Genomic DNA, 23496 nt, shown 5'->3' on the forward strand with positions numbered 1-23496 from the left:
TACATTTTTGTTAGTTGACTAACCCAATGGTCAGGAAATAACCCGGCCCATGAATGAGCAACGATTCTTTAAGATCTCAAAGTGCTCTGTAAAAGAAATGTTAAACTATAAGCATAGATAAAGTACATGATTTATTTTTCTGACTCCGTAAAATGGTTAAGTAGACTGTTCTCTAACTGGACCTTGCAGTTCGGTAAGGAGGAAAACCCATGTTTCTAATACTTCAGCGACAGAACCTCAGGCTATGGAGAAGCACAGTGGGGATCTTGAAGTAAGGAATGAGAAAAATTTCAACCAGAGTGAATGCCTGCTTAAAAATAATACGGCAACAAACTGATCCCAGAATATGCTCCTCTAGCATGAGATTAATGCTAGATCAGGCAGCTAACACTGATCTCCACAAAAATTTCAACCGCATGTTTAGTTGTACTCAGCACTAGCCAAGTTTACATTAAAAAAAAAAAATAGAAATAATCTTAGTGAGGAATGTTAAGGCCAGACACTAGGCAGTGAGACAGTGAAGCAAATTTGATTTCACTTTATGTCAAAAATAAATGCATTTTCAATGACTCAGTGCTGGCAGAGTAACTGTGACTAATGTTAGGCTACCATTAATAAGAAGTTGACAACAGCTATAAAACTGTTTCCATTCTGAACCGTGAATCTCCAATTCCTAGCAGAAAGTCATCACAATGCAATTCATGTGAATACTCTGTTGAGCTTTGTTTCCTAAATTAAAAAATAAAAATAAAAAAAACCCCCATTCTATTAATAATGTCACTGTTTTACAGCTATTGAGACTTATTCAATATAGATTTTTACTCCATCTCCACAGAATGGGAAAAGTCCTTTTCAATTTACGCCCGCAGTCGGAACTGAAGGTTAAAGAAATGCAACAGAAGATATTAAAGTGCAATGTTTTTTATAAATAAATAGAAAATTGGACCTATGTAAAAATCATTTTCCTATAACACTCATGCTAAAAATGAACTGAACAAATGATGCCAAAAGATTTAGCATGAGCTTGGTAAAAGTATGTCCCCAACAGCATGGTTGCATTGCTCTTGTGCACTGAAACCCCAAAAATGCATTGACTAACTAGCATGAGCATGTTATTTACTAAGGGGAAGCTAAATAACATGATCATGCTAAGTCAAGCATGCTTTGTTCTTTTTCTCTTGATTTCTGCTGCTGTCTTCCAAAGGTTATATATAATAAAATTTGGCAAATGGTGGTTGCTTATTAGTGTGAAGGGAAGTAGTGGGAGACCTACTACGTTCCAGATAAGGAAGTCAAAAGAGAACCGAGAGTTCCGTAACAGCAGAAAACTGACATGACTGTGTAATCAGAACTATTAGTCTTCCGTGTCAGTAAGATGTTCCAAAGCAGTTTTAGAGGATGTAGTTCTGGAGAGAAGACAGCATGCAAGGGAGAAATCTCACCATTCTGACCACAAAGGGCCCTAGTATCTGACCATTCCCCAGCTCATGGAGGCATTAAAATGGTTGCACCTCCCAGTCTTCTATTACCTCAAAGCTCACAGAAATGAGCTCAGCACTCAAGCCAAAACAAGTGGTCAGCTGAAAAAAACTTTTGAGGCTCAGTCTGCCATTCAACTTCAGACCTTGAATGCTTACAGTGATCTTTGGCCACAATAACAGTGTCAATGATAGCAAAATCTTTTGTCCTCTGGTAAGCTACTTCTTAGAATACATTTTTTTTGTGTAAATGTAAAGGACTTCAGGTCCTTACTAATAGTGGGGCCAATATTCAGCCACAGAGTGGCTAATTAAAGGGGTCATTTTCTAACCCTATCACACGCGAAAAGGGACTTTTCACGTGTGATAGCTAAATCGGGGAGGATTCGGGGCGGTGTTGGCACTGGAAGAAGAGGAGTCGGGGCGGCACTGGGGTGGACGTGGCGGAAACATCGCTGGCGGCAAAAAGGTAAGAACCCTTATCGCTGCCAGTAGTGCGCCCAATAGCACCACCTTTTATGATGGCGCTACTGGGTGCGAAATCCGGCAGCGATAACACCACGGTGGTGCGATCGCTGCCGGCTTTCGCAGGCCCGCCCCCCCCCCCACTTCGCCCCCCCCCCCTCGCCACCGTGCGATTCAAAGAGCTCTGCGCCGTAGGAAAATCCAGGCCTAACTGGGATATTTAGCGGTCCTGCTGCACTACTGATTACACAGGGCTATTTTAAAGTTAGCCGGATACGTATATCTGGCTAAATTTAGGACAGCCCTATGGCGCAACCAGAGTTAGCTGCATAACTTATGTGGATAACTCCGTTCCTCCTGGAAATGCCTCCCGCCCTCCTCTGGCCCGCCCCTAATTTTTGCAGCTAGAATATAGCCACATAACGTGGCTAGAACGTAGCCACTTACAGCGATGAATATCGCTGTTTTGTCATTTAGACAAATAACTTCAGTTAAGTGATTAAATGGCATGTGAATATTGAAGTAATGTTAGGGATGGTAACTTTCTAATGACCAATGTATACCTAAATCTGTGTCTAACATGGTAAACGACTGCACATAAAGGCCAAAATGGTCCATCCAGTCTGCCTAGCATAGTGTTTAGGGGTTGTAATCACAGTTCTGTGCTGGCTTCCCCCATGCCCTCTGCAGAAATGTTACTCCAAAAGTTACCCATTTGGGATCCTATGTTTATCCCACTGCTTTTTCAATTCCATTACCATTATCATTTCAATCACCATTCTTGTCTTTACCACTTCTTCCGGGAGGGCATTCCAAGCATCCCAGAAGAGGTAGTGAAGGCAACAATGATAACAGAATTCATAAGGATAGAGGATAAACACAAGTGACCAGTTTACTAAGCCATGGTAAAACAGAGCATTTCCTCACTGCTTTGCCATGGGCAAATTACTGTGGGATTTATTAAACTGTGGAATCTGAATGCTGCAGTTTAGTAAATCCTACATGAATTTCCTGTATATTGCCACAGCTGAAAATATTGCATCTTCCCATCAAGGCAACACACAAGGGTAGCTCCCCATCCTGGGACCACCATCTTTTAAAGAGGCCACAACTCCTTTTAAAAGCCCCCCCTCCCGCCCCATCTTGAAAAAATGTCCATGGTGGTCCATGGACCCTCGACATCCCCAGATCCCCACTGTTCTCAGGCCAGTCCAAAAAATTGGAAAAAGGTTCCCCTTGTAAAGCCCATTCACTTAACCCATTACCCTAGACCCCTTTTACCCCCTCCCCTTTGGTGACAGCTCCCCTTAGGTCTTCTCTAGCTTACCTCTACTTGTAGGGTGTCTTCAGTGGGCAGAAGGAATCCCAAATCATTCCTCCCCCTCTGATACTATCTTGAAAAATGGTGCCAGCTGACCCCCAGTTGCTCTTTTGCCCCCCACGGGCATATATCTTTCCTCCATCGTTATGTTCAAATAAGCCAATGCACAAAAATATACCTAAGCTGGTGTTGGTTATGTGGGTACATGCAGTGTGTGATGACAAAAGATGCAATGACTACTTGCCTTGGTTTTATAAAAAACAGGGCCTTCGATTTTCAACAGCAATGCCAACAGGCGGACTTTTCAGGCACATAGGACACGTTGGATCGAAGTAGAAAAGACCAGCCTCCATACTCAGTGTGTTTTGCAGTTCTGTTTTACATGTGACAAAAAACTAGCCTTACTTAGGCCTAGGTACTTCAGACAAGTAACTGGATAAAATGTTACCTTCTTCTGGGTATGTAGTGGCAATGCATGTCTGCTCCTTTCCTTCGCCAGCAGATGTCGCGGCTTTTATTGTAAACTGGTAAGAGGAGTTGGCAAGAAGCTCTCTGACGGTGTACACGTTCTCACCAGATGCCACCACAAACTTCAGTTTTTGAAGCATTATGATATAATGTGTAATCCGTCCATTTGGCCTGGAGGGGGCATCCCACTGGAGCAGAACTGACTGCCAACTGGTTGCCACGCAGTGAAGGTTCTGGACAAGATCCGGAACTTAAAAGAAATATACGTAACAAAAGTTTAACACCCCCGATGCAGAGAAATATCATGCCATAATGGAGCAAGTAATATAAATACAGGGCTTGATTATGCTAAATTAGGAATCTGCGTACACTATAGGGATGTGCTTTTGCTGGAAATGAAACGGGACATGTTCATGAAATTTTCTGTTTCGTTTCCTTTTCTAAAGGAAAAAAAGAACAAAGTTTTGTTTGTTTTCATTTTTTTTTTTTTAATTCCTTACGGACCCTCCGTGTATATCCCCTGACATGCCCCCAACCTCCTACCCCATCCATGGGCTTTAAAGACTCTTGATGGGCAGGAGCAATCCTCAGTAATTCCTGCCAGATCAATGCAATTGCAAAAAATGGCAGTGATGAACCCGAGGCCAGTGCCAGTATCAATAACTACCTTAAAATTCCTGGCGCCATTTTGTTTGGTGGCAATTTTCCCTAATGGCGCCAGCCCTTGAATAATCTTCAAAGCCTACAGATGGGGTAAGAGAAGGGGAGGGAGTGTGTGAGTCAGGGGCGATGCAGAGAGGGCCCAGGAGGGGGGTTCTGATTGGTTGGTATCATGTGTGCATGCGGGAAACCAGTACAATCCGACAAGTTTTGTTTTATTTTTTTTAATTTCATTTGTTTTTGGGGTTTTTTCACTTGAAATAAATGAAACAAACAAAAACAACAAAGCAAAGGAAAGAAAATGAAAAATAAAGCAAAATGAAAAAAAAAAATTGTCTGTGCAAACCCCTAGTACAATTGCCCACGACATTTTTGGACCGATTCTGGGTATATTTTGATTTATATCATAAATATTAACTACTGCTAATAAGTAAGACACTTCATATACTCCCCGCAGCTCTGCCCTCTACTGTGCTCAAAAGAGGGATTCTGCAAAGATCCTGGGAACGTCTGTCCAGTCCCGTCACAACATTGTGGACCCCCCCCCCCCCCCCCCGTCTGGGGCCACCAGCCTGCAAAATGTTTTGCACACCGCCACGCCCAGAAACATTTGAGGTTTCCAGCCATGGCAGTGCGCAGAACGTGCTGCAAGAAATTGTGCTATGGATGCAAATTAACTCACTTGCAGCCATTGCAAAATTGCGCAAAACGGTGCTATCCCGCAGGAAATACTGCGGGTTAGTACAGCAGCCTCTTTCTGAATGACCAAACTGGGGTGAGGATACAGTACCCTTCAGTCTCCCAAATTTCTTAAATATTCAGAAGTGAGATTAATATAAATATATGTAGTGCTTGTAAACCAAGATGTATAATTTATTTTTGTTAACAAGGAAAACGCTTTGAATTTCAATCTGTTTCCCTATTTCATTGATCTGATTGGAATCCACCATGTGAGACTTAGCTGTGACATGTCGAGATAAGTTTTGTGTTTTTTGGACCTGTATTTTTCCCTTTGTTTCTTTTTCTTCAAATGATTTCCTCCCATTATTACAAATTGCTTTATAAAAACATATATATTTATCTGTTATCGTAAGCTGATAAAAATAGGGTTAACCTGATTCTTTTGTGGTAAAGCTGACCGTGTTACTGAAATGGTCTCCATTTCCAACTTTCGTAAAAGCTGATGCACTGACAAAGTAAGCCTTGAATGGCTTGAATCCAACAAGAACGCCTTCGGTTTGTAAACCTGAAAGATTCTGATAAAGAGAAAACAGATATTAACAGACAGAGCAGCACAAGAAGATGGCTAAATTCAGTGCGCACATGGCTCGTGTTCCTTTTTTTTTTTCTTTTTCAAAAAAAATCTTCTCCACTTTGTGCTCATGACACATTTCTGTTTGAAAATTACGCCATTATTTCTTTCTGCATGAAAGATTATGTTTTAAAAACTTTAATTGTGTAATTTAAAATATTAATATTTGCAAACAGTAGGAGCTTAATTATCTTCTCTATAAGATCTTCCTGTGCCCCATTTAATACGCCTCTGCAAAGTGAAAAAACAGAAACCCAGCTAATGTCAACTACAGAAAAGCTGATTTGTTATCTACAAAATACATGATTTTGTATTTTGAGGGGATGCCACATAAAATACAGCATGTATGGACCGAAAACTGGTGATGATGTTCATAATTATTTACTGATCAGAAAATGTGTGTCATATGACCAGCTAGCTCAGCATTTGGCTCGTTGCCTTTTCAAATTTATGCCAATTTGTGGTTGCAAGAAATAATAGATATCATTAAACTCTAGTCTTATCTAGTACCTTTCCTTCAGCAGGCCCTTTTTCTTTTAAAAGCCCACATTCTGGTTTTGATGGTCTGGGACCAGCACCAGTGTCAGAGAAAATCTATAACATTCTGTTTGCAGACTCTAAGCCAATGGTCCTCAACCCGGTCCTCTGGGACCACCCAGTCAGCCTGGTTTTCAGGATATCCACGAGGAAGATGCATGTGATATATTTGCATACAGTGGAGGTAGTGCATGCAGTTTATCTCATGCATCTTCATTATAGATAACCAGAAAACTGGCTAGGTGCTCCTCAAAGGCCAGGTTGAGAACCACTGCTCAAGCTGCTCATTTTAATGTACTACAGAAAGTATTGAGAAATCAATAGTCAGCAGTGGTCTGACAAGCAAAGTTAGCCAGATAAACTTATCTGGCTAATTTTAGTAGGAAATTCAGCAGCACAGGTGTGCTGCTGAATATCACCACTTATTCTGAAACTAGCTGGATAAGTTTATCCGGTTACCTCTACGACAGTTCTTCGCTGCCCCAAAGTTTTCCGACTATGGGCCTGATTCACTAAGGCATTTCTACTATTCTGTGTCTACAGGAAAATGCGTTGATGAATCCGGCCCTACGTTAGATAACACTGAAAATCAGCATTTATCCAGCTAACATACCGGGCTCTAACGCACGTTATATCACGTATATCGCACGATATGCATGATATTTTGCATCTCTCCGCCCAGATACCCTCCCCATTACAATGACCTTCTTTGCATGTGATTTGCATGCATGAATGCAAGAAGGTGGTCAGCAGCGATAAAATAAAAACACCTCCTTAAAAAGCATTAAGTGTGCAATGGGAGGCCCGGGAACTTAATGTGGGTCCTGAGGCTCCTGCTGCACATTTAAAGCAGCAGAAAAATGTAAAAAATTAAAAAATGCAGCCAAACGGGGAAGTTGTGCGGGGTTCAGTACTGACCCCTGTTTCAACCCAGGGCCATCAGTCTAGGCAGCCCCAGCTCCTCCAAAATAGAACAATATGTTTAAATTATGGATGTGGCAGTCCCTCCCCCCCCCCCCCCCGAAGCCAAAGCCACCCACTCCCTCAAAGTGACTCATTACCAATCTCCCCTGGCCCCCCAAAGTGACTCAATATCAACCCCTCACCCCACTGTCATCCCCGACATCACTCGCTACCAGCCCCTACCCCCAGCCCTCAAAGTGACCCAATACCAACCCCCCACCCCCTTGCCCCCCCAACAGCACTCACTTCCAGCTCCTATGCTCCAGCCACCTTGAAGTGACTCAATATTAACCCCCCCACGGCCACCCCAACATCACTCACTACCAATCCCCCACCCCCAAAAAAGAAATAAAGTTCAGCACCTCCCTGCCCCCTGCACCTTTCCTCACCCCCACCCCTTCCAGAACCCCCCTACTTTAAAATGGATCTCGCGTCGGGGCTAGATGCACCTTTGCACCTGGCCCGGTCAGCGCCATTTTCCAAAATGGCGCCAACCTGACCTTGCCCCGGCTGCATAACTTTCCTTCTTCTATGGATGCCGTGTAAAATAAAGAAAACAGGCAGATCTGCGAGATTTTATGAGTCGGGGATAACGGGGGGGTGAAGACTATTAAAGCAAGTTGGGTCTGGAAAACCTATCTTTTAACTGGGCAAACTGAGGATGAACTGGTAAAACTGGGAATGGCCTCGGCACGTGCCCCTTTTAAAATCCCCCGATTTACATGGTAGAGGCGGCGTTTGGAGCACATGTGTGCATGGCCAGGCTATTTTATAACATGTGCGTATATACGTGCACAAGTTCTAAAACAGCTGCGTTCCTGGGCACGGACCGACGCACGCGAGCACACATGTGCACCCTCGAGCCGGTTTGAACGTTACCATCATCGTTGACGTTCCACCCCCAACTCCATTCCCAGGAATGCCTCTTTGCAGTGGTGAAAAACTATGGGCACAATCGTTTTCACACACACTTATACATGTACAACCGCGGGGGCCCATTTTCAAAAAGGTCATTTACATGCATACAAGCTTTTGGAAATTACCCCATTATTAATAGAACAACTAATAATAATACTATTAACAATAATAACAGACAGTGACAATAGGACAGTCGTTTCCAAAAGTAAGATCTCATTAGAAACTCTTTCTTAATATTTTTGTGTACTGTATTTGAGCAGTAGGTGAAAAAGGCATTTTGATGGCCGTGATAGAGGAAAACCCTGGGCCTCTCCTAATGCCGATGGGGTTAGGACAGGCCCAGCAGAAGAGAACTATTGTAGAAAGGTGGAAAGCAAGACTATTGAGTTAGGTAGGAGGGAAACTGTTCCACCAGAGCTGAATGAGGAGGGAGAAGGAGCCGAAAGTAGGGATGTCCTTTCCTTTGAAATGACACCGAGAATGTCAATGACATTGTCCTACATTGTTTTTCATTTCATGACATTTTTTTTTCGAAATACTTTTTATTACAGCAACAGTATAATCTTACAGTATTAGTTTTAAAAATACACAACTGCAAAATATGAAATTTCCTTTTTTTTCTTTTGTTTTTAGTGCTCACTCTTTGGGGTAGATTTTCAGACGAGCGCGAATAGCCTACTTTTGTTTGCGCTCCAGGCGCAAACAAAAGTACGCTGGATTTTAGTAGATACGCGCGTAGTCGCGCGTATCGGCTAAAATCCTGGATCGGCGCGCGCAAGGCTATCGATTTCGTATAGCCTGCGCGCGCCGAGCCGCGCAGCCTACCCCCGTTCCCTCCTAGGCCGCTCCGAAATCGGAGCGGCCTAGAAGGGAACTTTCCTTTGCCCTCCCCTCACCTTCCCCTCCCTTCCCCTACCTAACCCACCCGCCCGGCCCTGTCTAAACCCCCATCCTACCTTTGTCGGGGGATTTACGCCTCCCGGTGGGAGGCGTAAATCTCCGCGCACGAGCGGGACTCCTGCGCGCCGGGCAGCGACCTGGGGGCAGGTACGGAGGGCGCGGCCACGCCCCCGGGGTCGTAGCCACGCCCCCGTACCCGCCCCAAAAACGCTGCCGACACGCCCCCGCAACGTCTCGCGCTCCGGCCCCGCCCCCCGACACGCCCCCCGACACGCCCACTCCGAAAACCCCGGGACTTACGCGAGTCCCGGGGCTCTGCGCGCGCCGGGAGGCCTATGTAAAATAGGCTTCCCGGCGCGCAGGGCCCTGCTCGCGTAAATCCGCCCGGTTTTGGGCGGATTTACGCGAGCAGGGCTCTGCAAATCCGCCCCAATGAGTGCACACCATTTGCAAATAGTGCATGCTATTCAGAAATAGTGTGCACTATTTGCAGGCAGGGCACTATTCAGAAATAGTGCACACTATTTGCAAAGGGGTAGATTTTAAAAGAAGCGCGATCAGCCTACTTTTGCTTGCGCATCAGACTCAAGCAAAAGTACGCTGGATTTTAGTAGATACGCGCGGAGCCGCGCGTATCCACTAAAATCCCTGGATCGGCGCGCGCAAGGCTATTGATTTTGTATAGCCGGTGCGCGCCGAGCCACGCTGCCTAACCCGTTTCCTCCAAGGCCGCTCCGAAATCGGAGCGGCCTCGGAGGGAACTTTCCTTTGCCCTCCCCTCACCTTCCCCTCCCTTCCCCTACCTAACCCACCCGCCCGGCCCTGTCTAAACCATCCCCTTACCTTTGTCGGGGGATTTACGCCTCCCGGAGGGAGACGTAAATCCCTGCGCGCCGGGCCGCGACCTGGGGGCGGGTACAGAGGGCGCGGCCACGCCCCCGGACCGCCCCGGGCCGTAGCCACGCCCCTGTACCCGCCCCCAAAACGCTCCCGACACGCCCCCGAAACGCCGCGACGACCGGGCCCGCCCCCCGACACGCCCCCGACACGCCCCCCTCCGAAAACCCCAGGACGTACGCGAGTCCCGGGGTCTGCGCGCGCTGGTAGGCCTATGTAAAATAGGCTTACCGGCGCGCAGGGCCCTGCTCACGTAAATCCGGGCGGATTTACGCGAGCAGGGCTCTTAAAATCCGCCCCAAATAGTGCATCTTATTCAGAAATAATGCACACTGGGGTAGATTTTCAGACGAGCGCGAATAGCCTACTTTTGTTTGCGCTCCAGGCGCAAACAAAAGTAGGCTGGATTTTAGTAGATACGCGCGTATCGGCTAAAATCCTGGATCGGCGCGCGCAAGGCTATCGATTTCGTATAGCCTGCGCGCGCCGAGCCGCGCAGCCTACCCCCGTTCCCTCCTAGGCCGCTCCGAAATCGGAGCGGCCTAGAAGGGAACTTTCCTTTGCCCTCCCCTCACCTTCCCCTCCCTTCCCCTACCTAACCCACCCGCCCGGCCCTGTCTAAACCCCCATCCTACCTTTGTCGGGGGATTTACGCCTCCCGGAGGGAGGCGTAAATCCCCGCGCGCGAGCGGGACTCCTGCGCGCCGGGCCGCGACCTGGGGGCGGGTACGGAGGGCGCGGCCACGCCCCCGGACCGCCCCGGGCCGTAGCCACGCCCCCGTACCCGCCCCAAAACGCTGCCGACACGCCCCCGCAACGCCGCGCGCTCCGGCCCCGCCCCCGACATGCCTCCCGACACGCCCACTCCGAAAACCCTGGGACTTACGCGAGTCCCGGGGTTCTGCGCGCGCCGGTGAGCCTATGTAAAATAGGCTCACCGGCGCGCAGGGCCCTGCTCGCGTAAATCCGCCCGGTTTTGGGCGGATTTACGCGAGCAGGGCTCTGAAAATCCGCCCCACTATTTACAAATAATGCATGTTTTTCAGAAATAGTGTACATCCTTTGCAAATAGTGCATGCTAATCAGAAATAATGCACACCATTTGCAATAGTGCATGCTAATCAGAAATAATGCACACCATTTGCAAATAGTGCATCCTAATCAGAAATAATGCACACCATTTGCAAATAGTGCATGCTATTCAGAAATAGTGTGCACTATTTGCAGGCAGGGCACTATTTAGAAATAGTGCATACTATTTGAAATAGCGTACACTATTTGAATGTATACACACTATTTGCAAATAGTGTGCAATATTTCTGAATAGTGAGTTCCATGTGGAAATAACGTGCACTATCCTGAAAGAGTGTGCATTTTGCCGAAACGTAAATAAGAAAGAAAAGAAAAAGTTCCCAATGAAATAGAACTCAGACAAGAAACTCATTCAACAAAACAAAATGACAAAACAATTTTTGGTAGAAATTGGAAGAATTATACTGTGCAACAATTAATTAACAGAATGGCAAGTAAAGTAATAGTTTTGCACTCTTCCTCTTCTCTAACATATTCCATAAAATATTGGGATGTGCAAGGGAGCCCTTTCAGTGCAACATTCACATTGGACTAGAGTACCAATGGTACTCTTAAAATGAGCACATAAAAGTGGCATAGCACTTGCTGGGAAAATACATTTTTTGTCTCCCTGATAGGCTAGCCATGTTTACAAGAAAATAAACTATCATTTTCTAAACAACAGAAACATGCATTTAAACTAAAAAATCATGAACTTACTTGATAAAATATGATTTGACTGTCATTCTCTAGAATTTTAAAATTGTATAATCGCACAACGCCATTGGGCTGTGGGCTTACACTCCACCTCAGCCACGCAGCATCTGCTGTGTAGTTTATTACAGTCAAGTTCTGAGGAGGTGCTGATGGCTCTGCAAGGAACGACAGTTTATAGTTTTGGCATGCTACAATAATGAAAGCTTTAAAATCATACAAAACGTCCCAACAACTTGATAAATCACCATGGCATCAGTATTCAGGTCACCAAGATCTTATTATATTCCTCATCAATACTTAAATATCACGTGTCCCATTCTGAATCCAGGCTTTCAACTATAAGCAAAGCAATTTTAATATTGATGAGCATAGAGAGATGAATGGAGTTTACAGGAGTCTCTAAACACCTTGTAGCAGACCCAACATGGAAGGTCCCTGGTCTTGATGGGTTACGGACCCTTCTAAATTGTATCTATACAGTTCATGGCAGATGGAGATGCCTCATGCATGCATATATGAAAATGGAATTTACAACCCACATTTCAATCCACGGCTCAAAGTGGCATACAATATAACATTCATAAAAAGAAGTAAAAACAGACAAAATTACAAAGTGACTGATCTGCACCTAACCTTGCCTCATACTATACACTTCTTCACCAGAGTGTAACTGTGGCCACCAGCAACAGACCATGGAAGTTTTAATAACCCAATGCTGGGATCATAAGCTAGCAATATTCCCTCTAATTTCTGGCAGACTATAAGTGCGCAAACATTTTCTTATGTTCAACTTTTAATAGGCTGAGTTCAAATTTGTATGCTATGAGCCAAGTGTGCCTGAGCAAGTATAATTTTTTCATCTTTTCTTGTGTGCGTAATGCACAGCTTAGAAGGAAGAATGTTCATCAGTACAAAGCCGACATTAAAGAAAGTCATTCAGTTCTACCTGGGAAATCAGCCGGCTTCAGCATCACAGTGTAAAATTATAGCCATTGCTCTATTGATACATCAGCCATACACAGGTACAGGGTTACATCTGAACCACATAATATTACGTAGTATTTAAATGCTGGCTTCTTTTTGTTTCTTATCAATCTGGTTGGTGAAATATAAATATTCTGTGAGACAGTCCCTCAGGGCCCCACCTGGACAGAAATTTCAGGGCATGCGGGGAGCTGCTTGCCACAAAAAAAAAAATAATAATGAGAACTGGATTGGCCAATTCAGAAATTTGCATAGTCAAAAAATTCTGTTTGGGATTAAACTCCTAGGCTACCATTTTTGCACAGGTGAGTTCTGGCATTGGCTCTTACAATCGTACATTAAAAGTTACAGCATAAGAAGAGGTCAGCTAAGGAAACCCAGCAATAGGAAGCCATGAAAACCAGGTAATAATATTTCAATGTGACATCAAGTTTTCTTTCTTTACTGAACTACTATCATTGAAGAAGAAATGGAAACAGGCTGTCAATGGCTTTGATGCTTTGGTTTTCTTTAGCTATTTTGTGAATTTCTTTCTCAAACAGCAAATTACAGTTTTAGATAATGCTTACCTGACTCCTCGGTATAGAAGAGAAACTGAACAAAGGGGCCACGTCCTTTTCTGGTGCTTGCAGCAATGAAAATATTATATGGGGTGAATGGCAATAGATTTTGGAGCACAACAGAATTGTTAGTCGTGGCAAATGAAGAGTTCATGTTTGGTCCATATAACTCTACATCATATCCTACTAGGACACCACATGGCTGGTCTGGGGGATTCCAGGACAGCAGCACAGACGTAGATGTGAGGTTTTTGTAAGCGGTGATTATTGGTGAAGACTGAGGCACTGGAAGAGAAAGGAGGATCTCTATTTAGTTCAAGAACTTAACAAATAACCGGAACAGGTTTCCAAAAGCAGTGCCACAATTTACAAGTCATGATCTACAAGACTGAGTGAGACTGAGAAACCAAGCAATAAGTTCCATGTCGAACTCATGGGGAGCCTGCTTTCTGGACAGCAGGTTATGTACATACATCCAGACATTAGCAGGACCAAAAAAAAAAAAAATACCCCAGTCAAGATTTCCTTGGACCCCTGACTTGTTCAGAAAATTTGATGTGGATAGGACTCTAATCAGGGAGGCCGATATTCTGCGCTGCTTAGCCAGATAAGCAGCGAGTAATCCGGATAAGTAGCATGGGCTGAATATCCAGCTGCAATCAGCGGCTGCCACATGGCCGGAGAAGTATTTATCCAGCTAAGTTGTTAGCCAGATAAGTGGTGGGGTGGGATATAGGGAGATGGGGGAGGAGATACTTATCTGGTTAACTTAGCTGGATAAATGCCGATATCCAGTTAACTGGGTAAGTTAGAGCTGCTCAATAGATCTGTTGTGACTTTTTCAGGGATATTCAGCAGCATAGCCGTCTTATCCAGCTAACTCACTTGTCTGGAGAAGTCTGAACATCTACCCAAACGTTATTAGGGAGGCAACAAACCGACATGTGCAGACATAGCCATCTGATACCTAATTCTTTTCAGAAAGTAGCTCATTATTCGGGAAGCTTGTGAACGATGAGGTGCTAAAGCACAAATTCTGAGTTGTGTTTCCTGAATGAACCCCTCAGGTAGCAGAAGACTGGGTGGAACTGTCATTGCCCACCTATTGCTCTCCTCATGTCAAGGCCTCCTGCTCAGTACTATATTTAGTCATGCAAAGGCTTGCAGAAATGCCGTTCCAAGATTTCCGTTTTCATCCCAGGTAACTGGGTTTCTGCTTTTGCCATTAAAGAAGATCAGGAGCCAATAAATCCCTCCCCACTCAGGGGCCGATGCTCCGGTTCTAGCTCAGGTTTATGATGTTGCCATCACTTTGGCCCTCTTTGCTCTTCAGACAACTAACACAGACATTTCACAAACTCAAAGAACAAAAAAAATGTGTTGTTGTGGGTAAATTGTAATAGATGTGTTACAGAGGCTTCTGCTTACCATCTTCCTCAGTCTTGATGTGTAGGCTTGCAGTGTATTTGGCAGAAAACCCTTTTTCTGTGGCCGGGGTGACTCGGAGAATGTAATCAGTGTATTTCTCAAGCTGGTCGATGAATTTATTTGTGTCGTAGGTAATGAGACCGAGCACCTGAGAATCCCCTTTGGTCAGTGAAAGGTTATAGAAAACGATGCCGTTGGGCTGAGACGGCGGGAGCCAGCTTATATTGACAGCAGCTGAAGAAACATTTTCATAGGCGAGGCTTTGCACAGGGCCTTCTGGAACTACAGCAGACAAGAGGAAAGATTAAGAAAAGAGTTTAATTGGCTTAAGTAAAAAGGAACCCCCTACTATTACTATTACTACTCTACTTAACACTTCTATAGCTCTACTTGACATAAGCAGTGCTGCACACAAAAAAAATGTGAGTCCCTGCTCTGTAGAGCTTACAATCTAAACAAAGAAAACATACAGGGCAAGAGGGAATTGAGAAATTCCATTCATTGAGAAAATGGTTAAAAATTAATGAGTGTAAGTGGGACAATCAGTGGTTAAGATTTAAAAGCAGCCTCAAAAAGGTGGGGTTTTTAGACAGTAGAGAAAGAGCACGATGCACTAGCTCAGAAAGTCTGTTTCAAGTCTACCATGCAGTCAGGTGGAAAGCATGGAGGCAGGAGTTGACAGAGGAGGAGATAGGGGTGTGGAGAGACAGAGCTAAGAGGAGAAGTATTGAGGAGATGCAGACTGAAGGCTTTTGTAGGTGAGTTTAAGAGGAGCTTGAACTGTATTGTTGCGGGTTCATGCCACTGGCCACTCTCCCAGTCGCAACACAGTTGTAATTCCCTGGTTACATAAGAAACTGAACCACCGATTAAACCTCTGGGGAGTCCTTTTCCACAGTCCCACTGCCGGACTCCTCCTTGCAGCTTCCCCGGTTTCATTCTCGGAAGCTCCACGGGCCAGGTACCCCAGTCTCTATTGCCCCGTTCCTTCCAGGGTGTCGCAGCTCTGGGTTCAAACCCTCTCACCCCAGTTGGTGAGCTGGGCTTAAGCACACATAGTCCCAGGTTATCTCGCTGGTTTAAAGTCTCCATGGCTTCACTTTATCAAACCACGTCAGTTTCAAGCTCATACGATAAGAATGCAACACTCGCCATAATCCTCCTGCACACTGCTCACAGTCGCGTCCTACGCAGCTTAAGCTTGGCTATGCTCTAAGATGGTAACTTTCAAACCGGCACACGCGACCATCGGCCCACGTCCAGCCACACTGCTATTTTACAACTTCTGTGCGTACATGCACGTATTTTATAAAATAGCCTGGCCACACGCACGTGGGCTGAATTTTAAGTGGGCGCGAGCAATGGGTGCGCGCAAATCCCGCTTCTACCACATAAATCAGGGGATTTTCAAAAGGGCGCGTGCCAACTCCGTTCCCAGTTTTACCAGTTTGCCCAGTTAGGAGATAGTCCTCCAACCCCCTCTTCCCATTTGATAGCCTTCACTTCCCCCAGTGATCCTCGACCCTGAAATCCCCTGCAGATCTGCATATTTATCTTTATTTTATAACTTACATCTCCTCCATAGCAGAAGTAAAGTTACACGGCAAGGGACGTGCGCCGGGGGGGGGGGGCGCGTGAGTATTTACGCGCACCTCTCCGGTTCACGCCCCAAAATGCCCCTCCTCCCCACAGACCACGGTCATACCCGCCCCCTTTTTGAAAACTTTGGCGATGTGCGCACTGCGGGAGACATGCGTGTATACGGGCGGCTTTTAAAATCTGTTGAGCGCGTGCGAGCCCCAACTTATCTGTGCACCTCCTAATTAACGCACGCGCCGGGCTTTCAGAATTCACCTCCGTGTGCCTGGCTCTTAGGGAGACGGGCCCTACTGCAGCTGGGATCAGTGATGGATTTAGGATTCTGGCAGCCCGAAGGCACTGTTGCTGTCACCCCTCTCTTCCCCACTCCCCGTCTGAGGTTGGACAACAGGAGCAGGTGGTCTATGGCACCGTTCCCTAGTTTTCCTGTGGTAGCTCAAGAGTAGATCCCGTGGCATAAGTTTAAAAATTCTGAAGCAAATTGGCAAACACTTCCATCTGTTATATTTCATTATAAAAATAAAGTAGTTTTACATTATAATTATTAGTATAATTTATATTATTTTTATTGGGGCGAAGAAACAATCTCGGGTTTCAATACAGGGAGGAGATCTCATGGATGGGGCGAGGAAAGGAGGAGCTTCAGGAATGGGGGGAGGAGTGCGAGAAGGAAAGAGAACTATGGATGGGGAAGATTAGGAATCTTGGATGGGGATGAAGAGAGAGAGAGGGACGTTTTTGTATTAAGGAGGGGGAGGAGGGGGTAGGAAGAGTTGGGGAGTGAGTTCCAGGATCTGAGGAGAGGGGAGGTTCTAGGATCTGGGAGAGAGAATCCAAGATCAAGGGATGGAGGATTTGAATTGCAGTGAGTGGGGAAGAAGGGTGAGAAATGTCACTACGTGCTCTGGTCCTGCTCCTCCTTGCATCCCATCTCTAACATCCTACCCAATATGATACACACACATACACACACACACACACACATGGCACCAATCCCTTCTCTCTTATACACACAAACACCCCTACCCTTTCCCCCCTATCTCTCACACACAGACATGCACCCCAAGCCAGTCCCCCTCTCATCTCCAGCATTTCTTCCCACCTTCCAATGATCTCTGTTCAGCCTCTCCTAATCTCCCCAAAATGATCCCCCTTTGCTTCGTCTGCTGCAGGATCGCCTGTTCCCCGCATGATGCCTGGATTGCAGGGACTAGATCAGGAAACAGAGGGCTGTTCTGTTCTCCACTGAGTGAGATTCAGCACAGCTGCCCACAGATTTCTGCTGCCCTAGGCACAGGCCTACTGTGCCTAGGGCAGCAGCTCTCTCGTCTTCTTGTTAGGGAAAAGCCTGGGACGTTCCTCCCCCCTCTAGAACCTCTGTGCCTTCTAGGACATGGAATTCTCCTCCTATTCTGATTTCTTTTACATACTGGATCTCCTTCCCTGGGTTTTTCTTACAGACCCCCTTCTTGTTTTCACCAGGGGAATATAACACCCATCATAGTATACAGGAACAAACAGGGAGCCAATATACTGGCTTGAAAAGAGGGGTTATATGGGAGTAGCAACTTTGGCGAAAGATAAGTCCCGCAGCTGAATTTTGGACAGATTGTAGTGGAGAGAGAGATGGCTAACTGGGAAACCTGTGAGAAGCAGTTTGTAGTAGTCTAAGCAGGAGGTGATGAGAGATACAGGTTCTGGTAGTGCTTGTTCAGAAAGGAAGGAATGGATTTGTTATAGAGGAAGAAATGGAATATTTTAGCAATGTTTTGGATATGATAGAGAAGGATTGAAGATGACTCCAAGGTTACAGGCTGAGGGTAATGGAAGTTTAACAGTGTTTTCCACAGAAATAGAGAAAGAAGGGAGAGAGAAAGTGAGCTTGCTGAATTTAAGGTGGCGGTGGGACATTCACCCAGCAATGTCAGACAAGGAAGCTGAGATCTGGGACTGGATTACTGATGAACTTTCTAGTGTAGAAAGGTTAATCTGGGAATAATCAGCATAAAGATGATATTGAAAGCAAGGGAATTAATATACAGAGAGAAGAGAAGAGGGCCCAAGACAGAACCTTGAGGCACAGATGGCAGCAGAGGACAATTCGCCAGAGGAAACACTAAAAGTGAGATGAGAGAGGTAAGAAGAGAATTAAGACAGCACAGAGAATCAAGGAGTAGGTGGTGTCCAAAACAGCAGATAGGTCAAGAAGATAAGGACTGAGTAAAAGTCTTTGGTTTTAGCTTTAACGAGGTCATTGGAGACTTTGGCAAGGGCTGTTTCTGTGGAATTGTGATGAAGGAAAATCTAGACAGCTGCGGTGAACAGCACGCACATGTATTTTGGAGGCAAAAGGAAGGAAGGAGATGGGATGATAGTTGGCAGGGCAGGTAAGGTCCAATGAGGGTTTTTTGAGGAGTGGTGTGATTACAGCATGTTTGAAGGCAGCGGGAACAGTAACAATGGAAAGTGATAAATTGAAGATGTGACAGATAGAAGGATTGACTGCAGTGGAAACAGAGCTGAGAAACTGGATAGGAATGGGTTAGAGGAACAAGTAGTGAGTTTGGAAGAGGAGAGAAGATAGAAAGTTTCATCCACTGTAACTTCAGATGAGGAGAGAGAGCTGGAGGCCAGGGGAAGGCTATAGGAAAGAAGTGAGGAAGAAGGAAGTAGAGATGACTTAGCTGAGAACTCAAGATTAATTTTGTGAACTTTGTCATTGAAGTAGTAAGCATAGTCTGGGCAGAAAATAAATAGGTAATGAGGAGAAGGAAGTTTGAACTGAGTGTGACAACGAGATGACAAAGGTTGGATGCAAGAGTTTGTCAGATGAATGTAGTAGTTTTGCTTAGCAAGTGCAATAGCAGACTAGAAGTAGATCAGCATGAATTTGAAATGCATTAAGTCTTCATAGGCATGGGATTTTAACCAGAAACATTCTACAGAACAGGCACAGGAACGTAGGAAGTGAATTCTAGGGGTGAACCGAGGCTGGGGTTTGATGCACCTTACAGGACAGGTAAGGGGAGGGACAAGAGTGTCTAAAGCAGAGAAGAGAACAGTGTTATAAGAAGAACTTGCTTAATCAACTGACTCAGACAATGTGGTGGAGAAAAGGAGAGATGAAACAGTAGTGCAGAGGCTACAAGGATAGACAGCCTGAGGTGTTTATAGTGATTGGATGAGACTGTTGGGCTGGATGGTTTAGAATGAAAGTAATCAGATGGTGATCTATTAGAGGAAGAACTGAGGTGGAGAAGTCTGAGAGAGACAGAAGATGGAGGAAAGGTCTAGGTCAAGGCAATGCCAATGCTTGTGAAAAGACATGGTAGAACTGAGTTGGAAATCAAATGAGGAGCATAAGAAAAGACATTTTGAGGCATAAGAGACAGAGGGGTTATCAACATAGAGGTTAAAGTCTCCAAGAATAAGGGATGGGGAAGACAGGTCAAGGAAGAAGCAAAGCCAAGAATCAAAGCCAGTGAGAAAGGAAGTATGGGGCTTATCAGGGGGGGTCAATAAATGACAGAGGTAGTGGGATAAGGAAGAAAAAGAGTGGGATTGAGGTGGAAAAGGATTGAAACCTGTAGGAGAGGAAAGCAGCAGACCAATATTACCATCTCGGCCTACTTTTGGGTCTTGCTCATTTTGTAAACACCTGATCCAGTGGCCTCAAATCATTTCTCAATATAAATCATAACCTACAAATCCTACAATATACAGCTTGCAAGATTTCACCATCTGCATAGTCCAAACAAAGCAAAGATGAAAAACTGCCCGTAACCTGTTATTTTGATCATTACTTTAAGGTGTGTGTGTGTGTGTGTGTGTATTTAATAGTAGGGATGTGAATAGTTTTTTAACGATTTAAATTATCGTCCAATAATTTTAAAATCATCATTAATCGGTAAGGGACTCGATACAATAGGAATTCCCTCGATTTATCGTGAAAAATCGTTAAATCGAGTACGGGAATTATTTGGGGGGAGGGCGGGAAAACCGGCACACCAAAACAACCCCTAAACCCACCTTGACCCTTTAAAACCAATCCTTTACCCTCCCCCACCCTCCCGAACCCCCCCCAAAATGTTAAATTACCTGGTGGTCCAGTGGGGGGAGGGGCCCTGCGCGATCTCCCGCTCTCGGGCCATCGGCGCCATTTTGGCTACCACTGATAAAAATGGCGCCGATGGCCCGATAAAAAAAAACCCACCCCGACCCTTTACAAATTACCCCTTTGCTTCGTCCACCCTCCCGACCCCCCCCCCCCAAAAAAAACCTTTTACATATACCTGGTGGTCTAGCGGGGGGTCCGGGAGCCATCCCTTCAATCATACCCTCGGTGCCGGTGCTGGACTGGTATCAAAATGGCGCCGATTGCCTTTGCCCTCACTATGTCACAGGGAGCGATCTCGCTCCCTGTGACAAAGTGAGGGCAAAGGCGATCGACTGCCAGTATGGCGCCGATCGCCTTTGCCCTCACTATGTCAAAGGAAGCGACCTGTGACATAGTGAGGGCAAAGAGAACCAAAGAACCAAAGAGCTAAGAGAAACAGATAAGTATGAGAAAAAAATGTGTGAAGCTTGCTGGGCAGACTGGATGGGCCGTTTGGTCTTCTTCTGCCGTCACTTCTATGTTTCTATGTTTCTAATAGTCATGTTTAAACATTACAAATGAAGATATGTGAACAATTCAAGGTCAAATTCAAAACAGGTGAATTTCAATCGGGTTCACGTGTGTGAGAATTTTGAGATTTTCTATTGATCTATAGGGGAAATCTGTCAGAGTTTCTACCAGCAAATCTGGGGACAATTCTAAAGAAATTTGATATATAAATGGAAAAAGTCGCTTTGAAAAAGCCAAAGTGGATCCACAATGCTACCAAATCTACTTTACATTTTTCAAAAATCCAAAGCAAATTTTTCATATTCATTTTGATTTTTTCAAGAAGGATCACTGAATCAATTTGACATGACTTCAAAGTTTTTTTTGGCCAGCAACCCTTTTGGTTTAAAAAAAATCTGGCACAAGATAGTTAAAAGATTCTGTGGAGTTCAATGAGATCAGAGTGGATCAAAATTCAGAGCAACAATGTAATATTATAATAGCATTTAGTACTTGCTTATCCCATTTCGGAAATCTCCATAACTAATACTGTGAGTGATAGACAAAGCATTTGTCTTGTCCAGCATAACTGACCTCTGATTCCGAGTAAGCTTTAAGTCCCTAGTTGGAGTAAAACAGAACAATTCTCTGAACAGAAAACATGAGAGGACTTGAAAAACAGAGCGACATATAAATAGCCTAAGAAGTCACGTGCTACTTACTGGATTCATCGGTCATGAGAGCAACGTTCTTTCCAGGCCCTTTCCCTTTGACTGTGTAGGGAAACACACTTATCCGATAAACACTAAAAGGTCTAAGGTCAGTCAGATTAAAAGAAGTGAAAGATATTCCAGGAGAAATGCTGAAAGAAGAATTTGCACCAAGGCTAAGCTCATATTTAGAAATATGGCCATGTGGTTTCAGAGGAGGAAGTCAGGAAAGAAGGATTTTCTTAGATGTTCTGGACAGGACAGTCAGATTTTGAATGGAATCTTCTGGAACTACAACAGGAAGAACACAACCAATGAAAATTGATTTCTCTCTTTCTTGCTAGCTTCTGCATACATTTGAATTTCCTGGACCCTAGCAATCTATGACAACAAGGACTCTGTAATAAAGTATTTTTTTTTTCATTTTGATTTATATTTCACCTTTCAGACACTTCAAAGCAGATTACATTTCGGTACTGTAGGTATTTGCCTACAATTTTACTTTCAACAGTACTGGAAAGAGGTGATATCAACCAAACAATTGAAAAAAAATGCATTTGTCTGAAAATGTAGGGCTTGTGGGTCCCTGAAAAATAATGATTATAAAGACACTCTTCCCCTTACAGAAACTATGAATGTGCAGTCAAAAAAAGTTTTGCTTTGTTTTGTTATTGCTTTGGATGGGTTTGGGGATTTTTGTTCTGAAAAAAAATGTTTTTTTTCCATTTGTTTTTGGAAGTTATGCACATAAATGCCATTTGCATGCATAAAAACAGACTTTATATGCATAAGGTTTGTTTACATGCATAAAATGAGATTTTATACATGTAAATAAATGTGCACAAACCTCCAAAAACAAACTGAACAAATGCCTATCCCACTCCTACCCCAGTTCCCTCCTAGTCCACTCCTTAATTGTAGTGGACTGGGAGGGAACTGGGGTAGGCCCGAATGAACCAGAAAGGAAGCACCCCATTGCAGTGTCCAACAGAGATAATTTAAACAAATTAGCAATGTTAAAAAGAGAAACACTGTAAACATATTAATATAGAGAGAACAATGAAGACTTATTTTCTTTTTATTGAGTTTAACACAACGTCACCAACTACCTGGCAGCATATTGTGTTATAACTTTCAGTGTCCCAAGTCACTGCGGTAAGGTGGACTGGAATCGTTTCCTTCCCCCATGAAATAGTATTATTTTATTGTGGAAAACAAGACAAAAATGTCCTGTGAGGCAAGGGGAAGACTGACCAACAAGCTTTGCAATCATCTCCTTCTCCTATGTCGCATTCATAGATTGCTGGCATTATGAGCAATAGGCAATACTTCCCTGTTGGACTTCAATGGAAAAATTGTCCGCGGTTTCATTCCTCGATTTTTCCTGACTTATCAAGTGTCATTTAAACATTTTAAAAAGGGTGGTCTTAACGTTTCCTCAACCAAGGTTATCTATATAACTCAGAAAACAGGGAAAGGGATTGGAGAAGAGACTGAGCTTTAATCATACCAACAACCTTACCACTGGCGGATCTTATCAACTATCCCTGGGTCTCACTGATTTCAAATGCCACTGTGGCATTCCTCATTACACATCGTAAGAGATGAGGAGACGGCAATCCTGCTTGTTGATTAGCTCATCCACAACATTCTGCTTACTTCAGAGATCTGTTATCACAATGTCTAAAATAAACAGAATGTTACGTTCAACACAACTTAATGCAATTTTTAAACTCCATTACTGATATGCTTTGTTTTATTTTCCTTTTCAATTTCCCATGAAAGGTTTAGCATAACAATAATATATCCTGGGGATGGTTATTTTTTGGTGTTAATGGCCTAGGCTATGAGTCTTTGGCTTTGCCATAGACCCTCATTTTCCCCCCTGAAGACTACTACTTA

The 23496-nt window shown here is 44.4% G+C and overlaps 1 protein-coding gene across 1 annotated transcript in view; it reads right to left on the bottom strand.

The window, feature by feature from the left end:
* The window catches only part of PTPRQ (protein tyrosine phosphatase receptor type Q), a 414802-nt gene that overhangs the window by 124518 nt on the left and 266788 nt on the right, over positions 1-23496 (bottom strand). The window contains exons 38-42 of the mRNA XM_029597117.1: positions 14680-14961; positions 13261-13536; positions 11711-11862; positions 5507-5648; positions 3713-3982 (exon numbers count right to left, since the gene is read on the bottom strand). Coding sequence (XP_029452977.1) covers positions 3713-3982; positions 5507-5648; positions 11711-11862; positions 13261-13536; positions 14680-14961 — 1122 coding nt within the window. The remainder of the gene's footprint in view (positions 1-3712; positions 3983-5506; positions 5649-11710; positions 11863-13260; positions 13537-14679; positions 14962-23496) is intronic.

Source organism: Rhinatrema bivittatum, chromosome 4 (genome assembly GCF_901001135.1).
Source record: "Rhinatrema bivittatum chromosome 4, aRhiBiv1.1, whole genome shotgun sequence".
NCBI classification, from domain to species: domain Eukaryota; kingdom Metazoa; phylum Chordata; class Amphibia; order Gymnophiona; family Rhinatrematidae; genus Rhinatrema; species Rhinatrema bivittatum.